The sequence below is a fragment of the Colobus angolensis genome, unplaced genomic scaffold, assembly GCF_000951035.1.
Source record: "Colobus angolensis palliatus isolate OR3802 unplaced genomic scaffold, Cang.pa_1.0 Scaffold152, whole genome shotgun sequence".
NCBI classification, from domain to species: domain Eukaryota; kingdom Metazoa; phylum Chordata; class Mammalia; order Primates; family Cercopithecidae; genus Colobus; species Colobus angolensis.
In genome coordinates, this window is record NW_012114622.1 from 7,750,001 (window position 1) to 7,768,481 (window position 18,481).

General features: G+C 45.3%; 1 protein-coding gene across 3 annotated transcripts in view; it reads left to right on the forward strand.

The window, feature by feature from the left end:
- The first annotated feature begins 2,278 nt into the window (after positions 1-2,278).
- The window catches only part of NAT10 (N-acetyltransferase 10 (GCN5-related)), a 41,131-nt gene continuing 24,928 nt past the window's right edge, over positions 2,279-18,481 (forward strand). The window contains exons 1-8 of one of the 3 annotated variants that reach the window (XM_011936392.1): positions 2,279-2,901; positions 5,318-5,440; positions 5,846-5,937; positions 9,100-9,271; positions 10,751-10,873; positions 12,847-12,908; positions 15,187-15,301; positions 15,403-15,510. In XM_011936392.1, coding sequence (XP_011791782.1) covers positions 5,333-5,440; positions 5,846-5,937; positions 9,100-9,271; positions 10,751-10,873; positions 12,847-12,908; positions 15,187-15,301; positions 15,403-15,510 — 780 coding nt within the window. In that variant the 5' untranslated portion in view covers positions 2,279-2,901; positions 5,318-5,332. The remainder of the gene's footprint in view (positions 2,902-5,317; positions 5,441-5,845; positions 5,938-9,099; positions 9,272-10,750; positions 10,874-12,846; positions 12,909-15,186; positions 15,302-15,402; positions 15,511-18,481) is intronic. The other 2 variants (XM_011936393.1, XM_011936394.1) reach the window with 2 other exon arrangements.

The following is an 18,481-nucleotide window of genomic DNA, read 5'->3' on the forward strand; positions in this document are numbered from 1 at the left end:
CAAAAATCACTGTGGTTTCTGCTTTCACTGAACTGTCTAATCAAAGACACTGATATGACACCAAAGTGTAGCAAATGCCATGTTGGAGCAATGTGGTAGATACTAAAGCCATGACAGAGTGTATACCCTAGTTAAAATGATCAGGGGAGACAACTGAAAGGGGTAATTGAGCTAGATTTGAAGGGTAAGGGGTAGTAGACTAGTCAAAAGAAAGGGAGAGAAGAACATACCTAAACGTCTGATCATCAGTGACTGAAAGTACCAGGATCAAGTGGAAAGAGAAAGGACTAGCAAAGTTACAGGTTAGAGAAACAGGTAAAGACTACTGTGGACAGCGTAATAGTTGCATTTCATGTTTTGTCTCTTTAAGAACAGCTGCAAAATGTTTTCTCTCTTAAAAACAGTTGCAAACTATTGAAGGTTTTAAAGCTGTGTGTTGGGCCAGGTGTGGTGGCTCTTGCCTTAAATCCCAGCACTTCGAGAGGCTGAGGCAGGGGGATCATGAGGTCAGGAGTTTGAGACCAGCCTGGCCAATATGGTGAAATCCCGTCTCTACTAAAAATACTAAAACTAGGCCGGGCGCGGTGGCTCAAGCCTGTAATCCCAGCACTTTGGGAGGCTGAGATGGGCGGATCACGAGGTCAGGAGATCGAGACCATCCTGGCTAACACGGTGAAACCCCGTCTCTACTAAAAAATACAAAAAAACTAGCCGGGCGAGGTGGCGGGCGCCTGTAGTCCCAGCTACTCGGGAGGCTGAGGCGGGAGAATGGCGTAAGCCCGGGAGGCGGAGCTTGCAGTGAGCTGAGATCCGGCCACTGCACTCCAGCCTGGGCGACAGAGTGAGACTCCGTCCCACAAAAAAAAAATACTAAAACTAGCCGGGCGTGGTGGCATGCGCCTGTAGTCCCAGCTATTCGGGAGGCTGAGGCAGAAGAATCGCTTGAACCGGGTAAGTTACAGTGAGCAGAGATGGCGCTAGTGCACTCCAGCCTGGGCGACAGAGCGAGACTTCGTCTCAAAAAAAACCAAAAAACAAAATTGTTGTTTGGGGTGGGGGTGGTGGCTTACTTAATAAAGTTGCCATTTAAATAACATTCAATGCAATGCTGAGAACATACGGACCAAGAGATGGTACGGAGGCTTGTTGGAGTGGTCCATGTGAGAAATAATGGATTCCAACTTAAGGTGGAGATGGGGTGGTGGTGGTGAATGGATTCTGTAGATACCCTATCTCACTGGTACACTACTCGGTATCCTTTGCAGATTTCTCCAGGCCTTGGATGTCAGACTCTCAGTATTCCAAATCAGCTCCTTGATCACCCAACACCAGTTGATCAGAGCAAATGTTTTGGGTGCCATCTTCAATCTACTTTTATACCCTGTATCTAATCCTTAAGTGAGTTCACGTAGTTTAACTTGAATATCCAGTTATTTAATACTTTTAACCACTGCCACGAGTACCATCCTAGCACAGGTGACTACAATAGCTTATAATTGTTCTCCCGTTTTCTACTGTTGCCTTCCTGTGGTTTACTTTTTTGCCTAATAGCCTTTTAAGAGGGCAAAGCACATTTTCTCATTTCCCTGTCCCCCACAAACTCCAGTGGTTTCTCATCATGACTAGAATTCTAAATCTGGTCCTTCACTTGCCCACTGCTTTGGCCACAGACTGCCAGGACTTCTTCCCCATCTTGGAGCTTTTGTATGTACATCTTTGGCATGGGGGAGCATTTCACTCAGATACCGTCAGGGCTTATTCTTTCTAAATTTCAGGTCCTTGTTTCATCCAGTGTCACCCCGTCAGAGGCCTTCCGTGTTCGCTTCTAAAATAGTGCCCTTAGTCACTTCACTCACTGGATACTTTTGCTTAATAGCATTTAAAACAACCTAGAATTAACCACGAGGGGCAGTAACATTTTGGTCACTATCCCTTGTGAGCAGAATAGTGCATGGGCATATTGACATTTTGCTGAATGAACTAAAAAAAATTTCATGATGAATGTTGGATTAAATGGGTGGTGCTGCTGATGACGTTAAAGTTGGAAGTGTCTATCTGGGGAAGGGGTTTGGATTCAGACATCTGCGGTATCCGGGAGGAAACATCAAGCAGTTGATAATGCTTTTTGAAGTTCAGCGATCTGCCACAAAGTCAAGAATGCAACATATAGGTTGTCCTTGTAGTCAGGTTCTTGGAGTTTACTGGAAGCCCAGGGGGAGTAATTTCATTTGACGACCATATACAGGCCTAATGGGAGCCTGCAAAGTACAGAGGCGGCAGTCATGGGTAGATTACAGGATTCCCATCTGTAAGATCAGAACTGTGGGGGTGGAGGGACAAGCGAGACCAATAAAATAGGTCTAGTCGGCCGAGTTTCCTCAACTTACGGGGATCGGTTAAATTGAGCACAGACAGCTGGATCCGTCGCGTCTCGCGTACCCAGGCTGACGCTGAAAACCCTGGACCTACGTGGGCAGGCCCTGGGGGTGCGGACATCTATTTTGCCCTTCTCAGCCAAGGTACCTTAGTTCGGACATGAAGAGAGTGAAGAGGCAAACCGCACCCAATACCCCAGCTACCGCGGGCAGTGAGACTAAAATGCGCAACCGCAGTGGACATCTAGGCCCCAGCTCCGCCTCTGGTGGCTTACGTCATTACTCAGCGACAGCCTTGAGGAAGGTCCCTTCTCGCTCGCCATCGCTGCGACTTTAATGCGCTTGCGCACGTGCTGTGTACCAGTGCCTGAGAGGGGCGCGTGCCGCGGAGCCAGGCCAAGTCCATGACCCGGTCACCAGGCATCCGCTAGGGGCAGTCAGCTGCGCCTTCTCTTTCGGAGTTGTTCCGTGCTCCCACGTGCTTCTGCTTCTCCACTGGCTGGGATACGCCGGGCTCGGGACGCAGGTACCCAACGCGGGAGGGCCGGGTATGGATGCCAAGATCGGTGTCGGTGTTCTTCCTGGCCCGAGAGGGGACCGGCCTCAGGATGAAGGCTCTGCATCCAGACGGATACCTGGCCTACGCCGACTGTCCTCCACCCCTCTTTTGGGGCGCTCCTAGATAACAGAATCACCTCTCCAATACGCAGCCGCTCTCGGCGCGTGCTTCTCGAGCATCCTTGGGGATTGCGTGGTTTGATACTCACCCTCTAAGCGCCTGTAACTGGGGAGTCGGGTTGAATGGGTGGGTGACAACACTTGCTTTCCGTAGAGCTTGTCCGCAGTGCCTGGCGGCAGCTCTAACCTTTAAACTTAGGTAATATGATTCCAGATCCTTCCACGTTCTTAAATCCTTCACTGTGCACATTCCTTTATACTCTTTATTCAGCAGTCACATTCAGGACTTGGTTTGTTTGCCAGTGCATCTAAAGTGGTGCCTGCCACCTAGATGTTATGTGTAGATAGATAAATGAATGAGTGAGTGAAAAAATAATCATCTCCTTCAAAGCCTTCCCCATCCAGGCCTTCCATGACAGCTTCAGCCTATAGTAATCTCAGCGCTTCCTTCATCTGACCCCTCACTATAGCTGTTTTTTTTACATCTAATTTTACCTATTATCTTGTTCCTCATCTCATTCTTTTAAATACCTTCTTCAAGAAGAAGCTTGAAGTCAAGGGCCTTGTGGTACTACTTCTGGGGCTCCCACAGTAGCTAGAGCAAAAGGCAGCCCCCATTAATTAGTTGTTGATTGATTTTTGCGGGCTCTTTATATGGCCGGCAACACAGGGTTTATAAGTTGAGAAGATTGGTGAACTGGGAAGAGCTCAGGTTTTGGAGTCGGGAAGACTTGAGGGTGAATTCTGTCTCTGTCGTTTTTCTGCCTCGGGGTATTTGAATTCTTTATACTTTCTCCTTTACTTATAAATTGGGGTCCTTGACTTAGTGTTTTATAGTAAGACATATGCTAAAATCTGTGTTTGGATTGGAAGGTTAGAAGGGACAGTTAAAGTGTGGTATGGTTCAGTAAGTAAGCTTTATGTTTATAATGCAGTAGGTACCGGAATTTCTAAGTAGCATGTCACTTTTACATCTAAGTAGCATGTTACTTTTACAGTGACATTTCTGACGTTTTTATTGTGATGATGCAATATTTTACTGTAGGTAATCACAGAACTTTTTTTTTTTTTTTTTTTTTTTGAGACGGAGTCTCGCTCTGTCGCCTAGGTTGGAGTGCAATGGCACACGATCTCGGCTCACTGCAACTTCCGCCTCCCGGTTTCAAGTGATTCTTTTGCCTCAGCCTCTCCTGCAGCTTCACCACCACTCCCGGCTAAGTTTTGTATTTTTGGTAGAGATGGGGTTTCGCCATGTTGGCCAGGCTGGTCTCGAATTCCTGACTTCAGGTGATCCACCTGCCTCGGCCTTCCAAAGTGCTGGGCTTAAACAGGCGTGAACCACCACACCCGGCGAGAACTTCGGCGAGAACTTTTGAGGTCTGTCTGTACAAAGGCTTCAGTATAGTTTTCCCTAAAATGAGGAAACATTTTGGACGCACACATGGAATTAATTCATTGATAGTTATTGCTTTCCCTGACTTTATTAGTAACACGTGAATTTTTTAAGACTCCACAAAAACAAAAGAACAAAATAAAAGTCCCACCATCCAGAAGTAGCTACTTTATACTTTGATACTTCCTTCCAGTCTTTTTTTCCCCCTCTGTTATGTGTATGCATCAGAAATGTTATCATACTTTATTCTGTCATGATTCTGTCATAAACATCTATATCCATATCCTTAGTTATTAAAAATGCTTGGCTGAGTGTGGTGGCTCACGCCTGTAATCCCAGCACTTTGGGAGGCTGAGGTGGGCGGATTGGGTGGTCAAGAGATCGAGACCATCCTGGCCAACGTGTGCCTGTAGTCGCAGCTACTCGGGAGGCTGAGGCAGGAGGATTGGTTGAACCCAGGAGGCAGAGGTAGCAGGAAGCCAAGATCATGCCACTGCACTCCAGCCTGGCGACAGAGTGAGACTCCGTCTCAAAAACAAACAAAATGCTTTGGATATTTGGATATACCCTTATGTATTTTAGTCATTCTCCTACTTTTTTGAATGTACAAGTTTCTGATTTTTAAAAAGTCTTTAATAGAGGTGAATTACAGGCTTCCCAGGCTGAGGGAAGGTTTTCTCACCTCCCAAGCCAAAGGTTTCTTACGTTTAAAACTAGAGACTGATGTCTTCCCTATGGAACTCGTAGAGGGTTAAGTAAGACAATATTTATAGATATGCCTAGCACAGTCCCTGGCCCCACAAAAGGCAGCCAGCTAATGTTTCTTAGACAGTCTAGTGCACATGGCCAGTTGTATTTCTTTCTCTTTTAGTAATAATTTTTCACCATGCATCGGAAAAAGGTGGATAACCGAATCCGGATTCTCATTGAGAATGGGGTAGCTGAGCGGCAAAGATCTCTCTTTGTTGTAGTCGGAGATCGAGGAAAAGATCAGGTATGACCTGGTAAATGTTTCCTGAATTACTTTTTCTCTTGTCCAAAAGACTCAGCATGTTTAAGCACTCTGGTGTTTCAGGACATAATGGCATTAAGATCTCTTTGGCTGGTAAGATGCCTAGTGGGAACTTTTATTTCCTGGAAGTGGTGAATTCTCTGTATTTAGATTGATTAGCAGACAAGCTAATACCTTTTGAAGCCTGGGGTGGTGGGTTGACCACAAGGTTAACTGTATGTGACCTGGCTTCTAGTCCAAACCTGGTCATTGCTCGCCTAGGGACCTTGGGCACTTCCCTTCCCTGGCCCTCAATTTAGTTTCCACATCTGTCAAATGAGGTTTTAAGCCTGGCAGTCTCTAAAGTCTCTTTTGTGCCTGAAATTCTGTGACGTTTTTGTTTGGCAGGTGGTAATACTTCATCACATGTTATCCAAAGCAACTGTGAAGGCTCGGCCTTCAGTGCTGTGGTGTTACAAGAAAGAGCTGGGGTTTAGCAGGTAAGCTGGGCTCTTCATGTGTTTTATCCAACTTACGATTCCTGCTCATTAGTTAAATGCCAGGAAATGATTCCTTGACATATTTTTTGTGGGTCTTTAGTGGAGGTGCTATTTCTGAGGACAAATGGCGCTGATATCCTTTCTTCATTCCTGAAAATAAGTTTCAAATCATTTTCATGCTTTTTAAGTCACGAATCCAATGCCTTGCCTTCTGCATATGGTTTTCCTTCCTGCTTTTCTAGGCCGATTAAGCCCATCTCATTGCAAGTTCCTTCAGACTGTCTTTCCTACCTCAAATTTATTCCACCTTTTCACTATCTCTTTTTTTCTCCCCTTCTTTCATGGAGGGGGATATGCCTCATCCCATGTCCAAGGAAAATCCCTTTATGTACCCTGTGTGTCCTCCCTCACCTCTTTCAGGACCTTATTGTCTTTACTGGTCACCCCATACCCTTTGGAAACTTTCTCCTTCTTGTAAACATGCTCAGATTTTTCTGTTATCAAAAGCTGATTACTTACATACCCAGATTTCTCTCTCAGGTTAGCATTTCCTCCCATTTTTATTGCCCTATACCTTAAAACAGAAATCTTTTGCATTTAGTAGCACTTTCGCAGTCTGGTTTCTGCTTCTATAATTGTGATCAAATTGTGCCGTTAGACATCCCCAGCAGATTGATGCCTAATGCGTCAACTTTTCTCTCTCTTTCTCCTCCTCTTCAGAGCTCTGCCTCTTCTTCTACCAGTTCACTGCTGTATTTGACAGTAGGCTATTTGAAGCTGTGGTAGTCAAGACTTTTAGTCACAGATAACGAACTTTCAACACAAATACAATTTGGCACAAAGGGATTTCATTGAGGTATATGGGATATTTCCTGGAATCCAAGGGGATAAGATTTCAGCCCTGCTCACGGGTGATCTAGAACCAGAGTGCTAATGTTCCCAGCTCAGTTTGTCATCTCGGCATATCTGCTCTATGCAGACCAGCTTTCTCACTGCAGACCAGCTTTCTGTTTTCTGTTGTCCGCCTAGTAGAAACAACACTGGAGTTTTCCTTGTTTCAGGCCCAGCCGTGTGGAAATCGGACTTTTTCCTAAAATTCTGGTGGAAAGATGCCTACTCCCGGCCAGAGGAGGGTGGGGTTGGTCATACTATAATAGGAAGTTGGAAGTTCTACCTATAAGTTTGTGTTTGGAGAAATTTGGGATGGGATCTCAGAAATAGTCTCGTTTTTTGGCTTCAGTGTCTTTACTCAGACTACCTTCTGGAGCTCTTCTCTTTCCCTGGATCTTGTCTCCTTACTCTAAACCTAGCTGGCATATGCGATTCTGTCCCTGAGCCTCTTCTAATTTCCAAATGTGCTCATCTCCGATCTGACTCTGAAAGCCTGTCTCCGGCTCTGGCTGCTTTATGCTGTGAGTAACCGCCCTGCTTTTCTTTGCTCATGCTGTCTCCTCTGCTTGGAATGCCACTTCCACCTCCCTGATATCACCTACTGAAATCCTCCCAGGTTCTCAGGGCCTGCCTCCTCCATGAAACTTTTCCCGAGCCCACCAGTCATACCTGATGGTTCCTCTACCTTCCTCTGCACTTGTCCTTCTCCTGTAATGTTTGTCACTGGATGCTCTTGCTTTGGGGTAGAGTCACATACATACTGTGACTTACGTTCATTTTTTTTTTCTTTTGTCTTTTTTTTTTTTTTTTGCTTTCAGGTGATAAGCTCATTCAGTTAGGAGCCCTCTCCTATTTATCTTTGTATTTTCGTATTTTCAACTGTTTTAGCATGTTTGTCATAGGTACTCAGTATACATTGAGTTGGATGTATTGTTAACAGGCTCTAAAATTACTTTAATTGAAATTAGTTCCAGAGGCTAAACTTGCCCCTGTCCTATGGTCTTAAAGTAAAGGGATTCTGCCTAAAGGAAACCAGACAATCATAACAGCCTTATTGTTGAAATGTGAAAAGTGCAGAAAACCCAAAGATGAAAATAAAAAGCATTTCACTGTCTAGGCATTGTCAGCATCTAGATGTTTATTACTGGTATGTGGTTTTGAACCATAATTGGTATTCTGTTGTATATACTCTCATATTTTGAGAGGTAGGCATTTTTAATACAGATTGAGAATAAGGCTTGCCGCCTATCCCAGAATTTTAAGTTTTTAGGGCTTCTGGTTTTCAATATTTTTCATTTGGCAAATGTGAGACGGGTTTGGAATTAGGCAATTCAGAGTCTTCTGCGCAGATTTGCCTTTTGAATTTAAACCAGCTGGCTTCACTTCTAAAAATATATTTTTGTACCTCTTATAGCTCTTCCGCCCTACCCCTGCCTTGCTGTGGCGGAGCATTATGTTCAAGCTAATGCCTGCTTGTAAGTCATGGGCTTAAGGCCTGAGCCAGAAGGAACAGTGGAGATAAACTCACCCACTGCCTTGGTTCATAGATGAGGAAGTAGAGGCCCACAGGAGGAAGGGCCTTTGTTCTAGCTATTAAGTTAGACAACTATGGTAAAATTTTGATCAGCTGTAATCCTCCATTCTAGAACGTTCTAGTTGTCTCTTTTGGTAAAGGAAAGGTAAATAGCAGCTGGATATGCAGGGTTTTTAAGACCAAAAAAAATTCAGGGATTCCTTAGAGATGTCCAGATTCCATTCTGATCCCTGTGTCCTATATCATTATTGTCTTATATAAGACCTGCCCTTGAAGACATAATCCCACATTCTCGGGAAGGAAGTCCTCTTGGAAGGATGAATAAAGTAATGTGCCATCACCTTGTCTTTCTCAGGATCTCTGGGGAACAGCACAGTGTAGTTGAAGCATTGGCTTATGACTGAGATAATGAGGCCACTCAGGTTTGGTTTCAAGCTCTGGCTTTGGCCAAATGTGAGGGTTAGCTACCCTGTTACCCAACTTTTAAAACAAAGTATTTGCTCGAGGTTACAGAGCAAAATAGCAGTGTTCACACATAGACTTATCACTCTTACTCCAAGCCCTTAAGCACTCTAATGCCTTTCCACTGCCCTCCACCTGAAGTGGACCTTACGCTTTCAAGTTCCCTACTAGCTCTGAAAGTCTAAGTGGGTGATCACTGAGCCTGTCCCCTGGTTCCAACTCTTTAGCCTCTCTGGTTAACTGGCTCTCATGGGACTGGGGGCATGTGATTGCAGTCACCGGAAGAAAAGAATGCGACAGCTGCAGAAGAAAATAAAGAATGGAACATTGAACATAAAGCAGGATGACCCCTTTGAACTCTTCATAGCAGCCACAAACATTCGCTACTGCTACTACAATGAGACCCACAAGATCCTGGGCAATACCTTCGGCATGTGTGTGCTGCAGGTGGGTGATTTCCTCTAGCCTGTGATTGAAGGCAGAGTCTTGAGGGTTGCTTGGGCTGCCTGGCTTTCCACTGGAAACAAATGTACAGTAAGGAGAGGAGAGTCCCATATTCCCTATCCCCAAGCATTATTAGTGGAAATCCCGGCCACTTTCCAAAGTACACTTGGTTACTTACCCCATATAAAAAGAGAATTTTCTACTTAAATCAGCACTTGTCTAGAGACACCGGAACTGTAGTGATGCATTGTTATAACTGGTTTTAACTAGCTAAAGCTGATAAAGCAAATGCCAGAGACTTTGCGTGCCTCTAGGACCCCAGGTCCTTATTGGCGTTCACCAAAGACTTTCTTGTCCAGTGAGCAATAGGACTTGTTTTCCAACTGGAATACAGACCAATGCACTTAAATGTCCTGTCCAGAGTGCCTGAATAGCATACCCACCATGAAGGCCCCTCTCCCCATTTCTAGCCCTTAAAAACTCCTCACTTTATCTCTCAGAGACTACTTGGTGAATTTCTGCACTGGTGTGTATTCTCTTGCCTGGAAAGTTAATAGACTAAGTTTCACTTTGTGTGTGTGTGTGTGTGTGTGTGTATGTGTATGCATGTGCATGTAAGCTCTGGTGGTCTTTGTTTTATTCTTTGTTTCTTTGACTCCTGTGCCACTTCCCTTCCCCATTCTCCCAAAAAAGACAAGACAAAATTAAGCACAAATCCCCACATTCAATGTGTTTATCATATACACCTACGACTGTGCCCTTTATTATGTCGAGTTACATACCTCACAAAATATGGGTTGTCTCCTGTACTCCTGGCTTACTTCCCACCTTGGAGGTCAAAAAAGAGGGTGTTCTGCCTCATTTTCAGCTTTACTCGGGGGAATGCCCTGGGTGATCACTGATTTGTAGGGAGTGGTCTTCTGCTTGCTGCCTTGATCAGTTGCCTGGGAGCAGTAGCTCCCCCATGTGGTATAGTTTTGTCAAACAGGTTTGAGCTATAAATGTCAGAAAATATAAGATGTTTCTGAAATTCAAGTGTGAATCAATGAAGGTTGGAAAATTTGTTTCCAAATCAGATTTTATCAGAGAGGTTTTTGACATATAAAACAATGTCTCTAATAAGAGACCCATTTTTGGCATATAAAACCAGGTATTCATATATTCGGGGGCTCGGTCCTCTTCTGTGGTGCCCCCTGTGTGTGTATCCTGGGAAGTCAGGGTGGGAAGAAGTACGGTCTTAGCTTTATGCTCTGAAGTCGTCTTTTTGCCTTATCACCTTGCTTTGGTTAAGAGTCCCTTGGGTTGGGCCAGGTGCAGTGGCTCACCTGTAATCCCAGCATTTTGGGAGGCCCAGGTGGGTGGTGAGCCAAGATTGTGCCACTGCATTGCAGCCTGGGTGACAGAGCGAGACTCCATCTCAAAAAAAAAGTCCCTTGGGTTGGTATTTGCATGAATACCCTTTCTCACGCCCCCTTCTTCCAGGATTTTGAAGCCTTAACTCCAAACTTGCTGGCCAGGACTATAGAAACAGTGGAAGGTGGTGGGCTAGTGGTCATCCTCCTGCGGACCGTGAACTCACTCAAGCAGTTGTACACAATGACCATGGTAAGCAACTGTTTTTTTAACTTAATTGTGAGGGTTCCAGTAAATCTGTTTTTGCTGTGTTCTGCTTTCTTTAAAGAATTCCTGTTGGGCAGCTCCAGTGAGTAGCCAGCACAGCCTCAGGGCTAAGAGCTCTTTGATTTTAACTAGTGAAAAAGTCACTGCAGTTAAATCTCAGGGTCCCTGAGTGTGCCTAGGAATCTCTGAATTTCACCTTGGTTTTCAGGCATTTGCAAATTCTACACCAGTGAGATTCAGATATGATGCAGCTTTTATGTAGTTAAATTTTCTGGAATGATACTGTATAAGAAGCAATGCCAGTGCCTAAATTTGTGTATTGCAAAAAAAAAGGACCATGTGCAGACTCCTCACTGGCCCTTATCCTAATGGATGACTAAGGAACATTTGCTAGTTGTACTCCCAGTTTGGCAAGAATTTCAACTCCAGCAGATATTGTTCTCCCAAAGCAAAAGACACTGAGGACATGGTGAGGAGTTAGGGATATGTCTCACTGATGCAGAGCTGGTCTCCTCTCTCTATCAGTGTTGCCAAGTCAGTGTTCAGAGGCAAGTTTTAAGTCATGCCCATGCCCAACAGCTCTGTAATGGTGGTCGGATTGGACTTGGTCCGATGAAATGAACTTTCCTCAAATCTTAGGGGCTGTTTCCTGTCATTACTTCTCCCATCATCACTTGCACTACAGCCCTTTTGGCCTCCTCGAACGTCCTCAGACATGCCCAGCACACACTCATGCTAGAGCCTTGACACTTGCTGTTCCCGCTGGAATGTGCTTCCTCTGGACCTCTGCCTGGCTCACTTCCTCATTGCATTCAAGTCCCTGCTCAGATATCACCTCATCCATGTGGTCTTTCCTCACACCCTGTTTACAGTAGCAGCTCTGCCTGTCACTCCTTAACCGGCTTTATTTTTCTTCAGAGCACTTGACAGTTACCTAAAGTTATTATTATTAGTCTGTCCTTCTGTACTAGTCTCTAAATTTCATTGGAAGGCTAGGCACAGTGGCTCACGCCTGTAATCCCAGCACCTTGGGAGCCTGAGATGGGCGGATCACCTGAGGTCAAGATTTTAAGACCAGCCTGGCCAACATGGTGAAACGTCATCTCTACCAAAAATACGAAAAAAAATAACCACGTATGGTGGCGCACACCTGTAATTCCAGCTACTAGGGAGGCTGAGGCAGGAAAATCGCTTGAACTCAGGAGGTGGAGGATGCAGTGAGCTGAGGTCACGCCACTGCACTCCAGCCTGAGCGACAGAGCAAGACTCCGTCTCAAAAAGTATAAAAATAAAAATAATAAATAAATAAATAAATAAATGTGATTGGAACAGAGAGTTAGTTTTCTTTGCTGTTGCCTTTCCAGATCTTAGAAGAGTGCCTGGCATTTAGTAAGCATTCCTTAGATATTTGAGAGTGAATGAATGACTTTGTGTTCACATCAGTTTATTCTTCCTTTCTCTTTTACGTGGCTACCTACTTACCCTTCAGGCCTCAGCTTATCTCAGAGAGGCCCTCCCTCATTACCCTACATAAGTGACCCCCACTTGCTATCCGTGCAGTCTGTATTTCACATGTAGCATTTGCCAAAATGTATATGTATCTACTCATTTTTCTTCCTCCATTACACTCCAAGTGCCATGAGAACAGAGGTCATGCTTTGTTCACTAGTGTATACACAGCATATCTGGCACACAACATGCCAGTTTTATGAAATAAATGAATATAACTTAGGATGCTAGAAAAAAATGTGGAAAAGTGAAAGATTTTAATAAGTAACATTGCATTCGGTGTCTGATCCCAGTTTTAGCAAATACCACTTGGCACAGCAGGGTGTGTGGGAGTGATTTTGTTTCCAGCAAGATTGCCCATGTCTCCTTGGATAGAGCTTTGTATTTGGACCCTGGTCCTCAGCACTGTTTGCATACCTTTGTTAATGGATGTTGTCTTTCTTTGTTAGGATGTGCATTCCAGGTACAGAACTGAGGCCCATCAGGATGTGGTGGGAAGATTTAATGAAAGGTAGGTCTATAGTTCCTCCCAATTGTGGGGCAGTCACATTGGGAGGGATATTTTTATCTTGGACTCAACTGAAAGCTTTGCTTTTGCATTGGGGAAAGTAGTACAAGATACCAAAAGTGATGAAATTCTTGACAGCAGCAGCAGTTGTGAGACTAACTGGAAGCAGTGAAATGTAGTAGAAAGTTGGAGCCAGGAAACCTCAATTTTGTCTTGCTGCTGGCCCTGACAGTTCAGTTAAACCAAGTTACTCTCTCTGGCTCTTAGCTTACTCATCTTTTAAAGGAGTGATTTTTCTGGATCACTGTTTCCCAGAAGATATTTCATAGAACACTAGTTTTTCCAAACTTTTTATTATGGATATGACATATTGGCATAGTAAAAATGATAAGAAAAATATGGGGGGTGGTGAGACGTAATTAGAGGCAGAAAAAGGCGACAGAATGTTTCTTCCGAGCAAAGGATCACCCATAATTTCAAATATGGTACACAATTTGTTATCTGAAATTAAATATTTATTTATTTGTTTATTTGTTTGTTTATTTCGAGACGGAGTCTCACTGTGTTGCCCAGGCTGGAGTGTAGTGGTGCGATCTTGGCTCACTGCAACCTCTGCCTCCTGGGTCGAATGATTCTCCTGTATCAGCCTCCCGAGTAGCTGGGATTTCAGGTGCCTGCCACCACACTCGGCTAATTTTTTGTATTATTATTATTATTATTATTTTTTTGAGACAGAGTCTCGCTCTGATGCCCAGGCTGGAGTACGGTGGCACGATCTTGGCTCACTGCAGCCTCTGCCTCCTGGGTTCAAGCGATTCTTGTGCCTCAGCCTCCCAAGTAGCCGGGATTACAGGAGCCCACCACCATGCCTGACTAATTTTTGTATTTTTAGTAGAGACAAGGTTTCACCATGTTGGCCAGGCTGGTCCTGATCTCCTGACCTCAAATGATCTGTGCCCGCTCCGTCTCTCAAAGTGCTAGGATGAGCCACCGTGCCTGGCCATTTTTTGTATTTTTAGTAGAGGTAGGGTTTTACTATGTTGGCCAGGCTGGTGTCGAACTCCTGACCTCAAGTGATCTGCTCACTTCAGCCTCCCAAAGTGCTGGGATTACAGGCGTGAGCCACTGTGCCCGGCCATAGAACGCTAGTTTTTTGAGAGGGACTGTGTGAGGAGAGTTTGACCATATATGTCTGGGAAACGCAGATACTGTTTTTCCTTTATGAAGATTTACCTCAGCCTGTTGTAATCTCTGAAATGTCTTGCAGCAGCAGGGACCTGTTTAACTGATTGTTTCCCAAATTTATCTTACCACAGGTTTTTTTTGGCGGGGTGGGAACAGCCGTTAGCACCCTGTGAAACGCCTTAGGAAAATTTGAGCTAAATCAGTGGTTCTCATCTGGAGCCATTTGGCCCCCTGGGGACGTTTGGCAAAGTCTGGAAATGTTTTGATTGTAATGACTTTGGGAGGGTGGTGGTGGGTGCCGTGGGCATCCAGTGGGTAGAGGCCAGGGATGTTGCTGAACAAGCGGTGGTGCACAGGACAGCTCCACACCAAAGAATTATCTGGTCCGAAATGTCAGTAGTGCTGAGGTGTGGAAATCCGAGCCCTGATGAACCCTGGGGGCCTTTCTCATTTTAACCATCTGTGATGCACTAACTCAGTAGAATGAGCAGATCAGGAGGAGCAGCTGTGTGCTACTGAATACAACAGAAGCCTGTGAAATCCTTTTCTTGCAGTGGGAGGATGTTTGAATTTTATAGTCAAACACATTTTTTTTTCCTGCATGCAAGAACGTTTGTATTGTATTTCTTTGGGGAGCTTTCCTTTCCCCTTGTTCCTTTTATTTCTTTTTCCTAGTGACAGAAGGTGAATTCATTTGTGTTTTTTCCCTGTGTGACTGGTGATCAGATGGGGTTGGGTTTGGAATTCCAACCCATTTAAGGATAGCCTGAAACACCTCAGTGCTAAAGAGCAAGCGTGGGAGGATGAGGGGAGGGCCCCATGGCATAGGGAATAGTGGCAGTCATGCACAACAGGAGGGCTTATAATTGATCTCCTGGGATGAGTTCTCGGTTTTCTGATTTGCCGTTTAAAGTATGTTCAGGTGCCTTGTGGAGGAGGTGCTGAATCATCTCATGCTGCTCTCCAACTGGGTTTTAGCTTTTTCTGGCTTTCTTAGAGACACTTGGGGCCATATGATTTTTTGAGGAAAAGTTATACTCTGTGTAGACATTGCATGCCCTCTCCAACACTTGATTGCAGCAGTTTTGTTTCTCAGGTTTATTCTCTCTCTGGCCTCTTGTAAGAAGTGTCTCGTCATTGATGACCAGCTCAATATCCTGCCCATCTCCTCCCACGCTGCCACCATTGAGGCCCCGCCTCCCCAGACTCCGGTGAGTCTGTGCTGGGGTCCAGGAATCTGGGGGAGGCTATGTTTCCTCTCTTGTTCTTCCTGTGGCAGTGACAGACCTTCCCCTTCTCCTCTCTCTGGTAGGATGAGAGTCTTGGTCCTTCCGATCTGGAGCTGAGGGAGTTGAAGGAGAGCTTGCAGGACACCCAGCCTGTGGGTGTGTTGGTGGACTGCTGTAAGACTCTAGACCAGGTGAGTGTGGTGCTCAGAACTTCTAACACAAAGGTAGAATATAGCATACGGAGCGCAACAGAAGCCAAGGTACGCTGACCCAAGACTCAGACCCTCCTTGGAGAAGGGGACTTTTCCCCTTGCTCGTACTCGTGTGTGCTCAGCAACAGTAGGGCTATTTCATGTTGTCTGGGTTCACAAAAGAAGTCTAGGGATTACCCCCTCCAGTCAGGGGACAGATGGAGCAGATGAATTATTGTTTTTTAAAAGACAGAGTCTCGCTCTGTCACCCAAGCTGGAATGCAGTGGCATGATCACGGCTCACTGTAACTTCCAACCCCTGGCCTCAAGCAGGGGTTGAGGCCTCAGCCTCCTAAGGTGCTGAGATTACAGGCAAGGTCCACTACATCTGGACAGATTACATTGAAAAAGGAATCCTCTCACCACTTTTTCCAAGAGTGGGCAATATACCTGTGTTCTTCAGTTTCAGTTAAGTTTTGATAATATAAAGTTTTTGCCTACAGCTTATTCAGAAGTGAGAGGAGAACTTGAGGCCCCTAGTCTGGTATTTACCCTGGTTCCAGTGTGAGGCCTGATGAGGGCCAGGCCCTCTGGGGTGATATGTACCTGGTCTTTGAGTGCAAATAGCAGGCTGGGTGAGAGCTGCCAGGATGCATTTCTGTGCTCACTGAGGTGGTCTGCACTGGTAAACTTGGCTTCCCTGGTAGTTCCTGGGCCATGATGGGAACTGACTGGGTACAGCCCAGAGGTCTTTGAACTGTCAGGTGTGTTCAGCGTTCTAGGTCAGCTTGAGCCAAATGAGCAACATGGGTTGCTGCCCTTGAGAAGGAAGATAGCTGCAGTGACCCCTCCCACTTAGGGCTGAGTCCCAGCAGGCTGGCTTCCCTTTTCATTCTGGAAATATGATCAGCAGCTACGTCGCTCTTTATGCAGCTCTGGCTGCAGGCCCTAGGCTTTTTTGATTCACTTCCTGGTACCCTCTTTATCCAAAAGAGAAGGGAGTGAGCGATAGGATAAAGCAGGAGAGACTGATTCTAGTTAAGTAGTGTTATAAGAAAACAAATGGCCTATGACAAAAAAACAAAAAGTTAATAGAAAAATAGTACATAAAAAAATAAGAAGTGGTGTTTCCACTTGGCAGTTTCACTCTGCAGAAACAACTGCTGTTAACAGTTTATTATGTATCCTGCTGCCTCTTTTTTCATGCACATAAATGAATTAAATGCAAAGTGGTCATACTACAGAGTGGAAGTGGTCCACTGTGAGACATTTGGATTGATTCCAGCATTTCCACTATTAGAAACAGTGCTCTTAGGGGATTCTTACAGATAAGTCTGTGGACACTATGTTTAGGATACGTTTCCAGAAGAGAAATTGCTGGATCAGAGATTGTGTATATTCACATGGGTGTTGTACCAGCTGATGGAACTATCCAGTGTGTAGAAATGCCTTTTTCCCTACGCCCTTGCAACAGTGATTCCTATTAAACTTGTAAGTCTTTACCAATCTGATATGAGAACATAGGACCATTGTTTTAATTGGTATTGCTGCTTTAATTAGAAGAGAGGAGGATACCTCCTTCATACAATTATTGGTCATCTGTTGTTTTGTTATTGTTGTTGCTGTTGGTTTTTTTTTGTTTTTTGTTTTTGGTCAGCCAGTCTGCTTATTTCTTCTGCCCACTTTTTAGTTGGATTTTGGCCTTTTTTATATTGATTCTTCATTTTAGGATGCATTTTAGTCTAGATTTGGTACCTTTCTGTTATGTCATTGGATTTTTCAGAGTTTATAACTTCCAGAATATAAAACAAAAGGGTAAAATAGAGCCTTCAGGCAAGGCCAAGGTGAGTAGGACCTGGCTTCGCTTTGAGTGCTTTCATCTGGAGAAACTCGGGCTTCCTGAAGCCCCTCCCCTTCCATCTGCCTTGGCCTGTGTCTCCTCAGTGTCTTCTTGGCATCGTTGCCTAGGCAAGCTTCCTCAGGGCCGTCTGGCCTTCTTCCCTCCCTCAAAGACAAATTCCCAGCACAGGTGCAGCTGAGGGGCAAAGTTTGGGCCCTAAGTAGTTAGTGGCTCCTGTCCTTCAGTGTCACTGGCATCTTGCTTTTACTTCTAGGCTCTCCTCTAGGCACTGGGGCCCAGCAGTAGACAAGAGGGATGCACCTGCTTCATGGAGCTTGCCTCCTAGTGAGATGAGACAGTCAGTAAATGAAAGACATGAGCAGATCGTGTGGTGAAGCAGAAGATGCTGCGTACAATGGGAAAAAAGAAAACGTTGCAAAGAGGGATAGGGCATGACAGATGAGGGTAGGGTGCTGCGGTTCTACATACAGGGCGCAGGGGTGGCCTCATGTAGGAGGTGATTTTGGAGCCAAGCCATGAAGGAGGTGAAGTGAGGAAACAAGCCCTGTGGCTCTTGGGGAGCCAGTGCTTTAGGCAGAGGGAGCAGCACGTGCATGGGCCTGGGGTAGGGATGTTGCTTTGTGTTCCCGGCCTGGCAGGGAGGCTGAGGGGCTGAAGCAGGGTGAGTGGGTGTGGAGGAGGAGATTTTTGGAGGATCTTTCAGGCTACTGGCAGGGCTTTGGCACTTACTCTATAAGAGATGGGAGCAGTGGAAGCTTTTATGTCCATGGTGTCCTCTCAGCATAGCTGCCAGAGGCATCCCTAGGCTTCTTCTTAAGAGGATCCTCTGGCTGCTGTGTTGAATATAGACTGGTGGGGTGAGGATGGCAGCAGGAAGACTGGTCAGGAGGCTGCTGTCATCATGGAAGAAGGATAGGGTGGTGGCTTTGAGCAGAGCAGTAGAGGAGGATAGTGGTGTAAGGAATGGTAGGATTTTATATATGTTTTGAGGGTAACAGGATTTGCTGACGAATCAAGTTATCAGGGAAGAACTGAGGAGACTTTGGCCCAAGCAGTTGAACAGTTAACTGAGATGGGAAAGACTAGGTGGAGGAGGTTTGGGGCAACTTT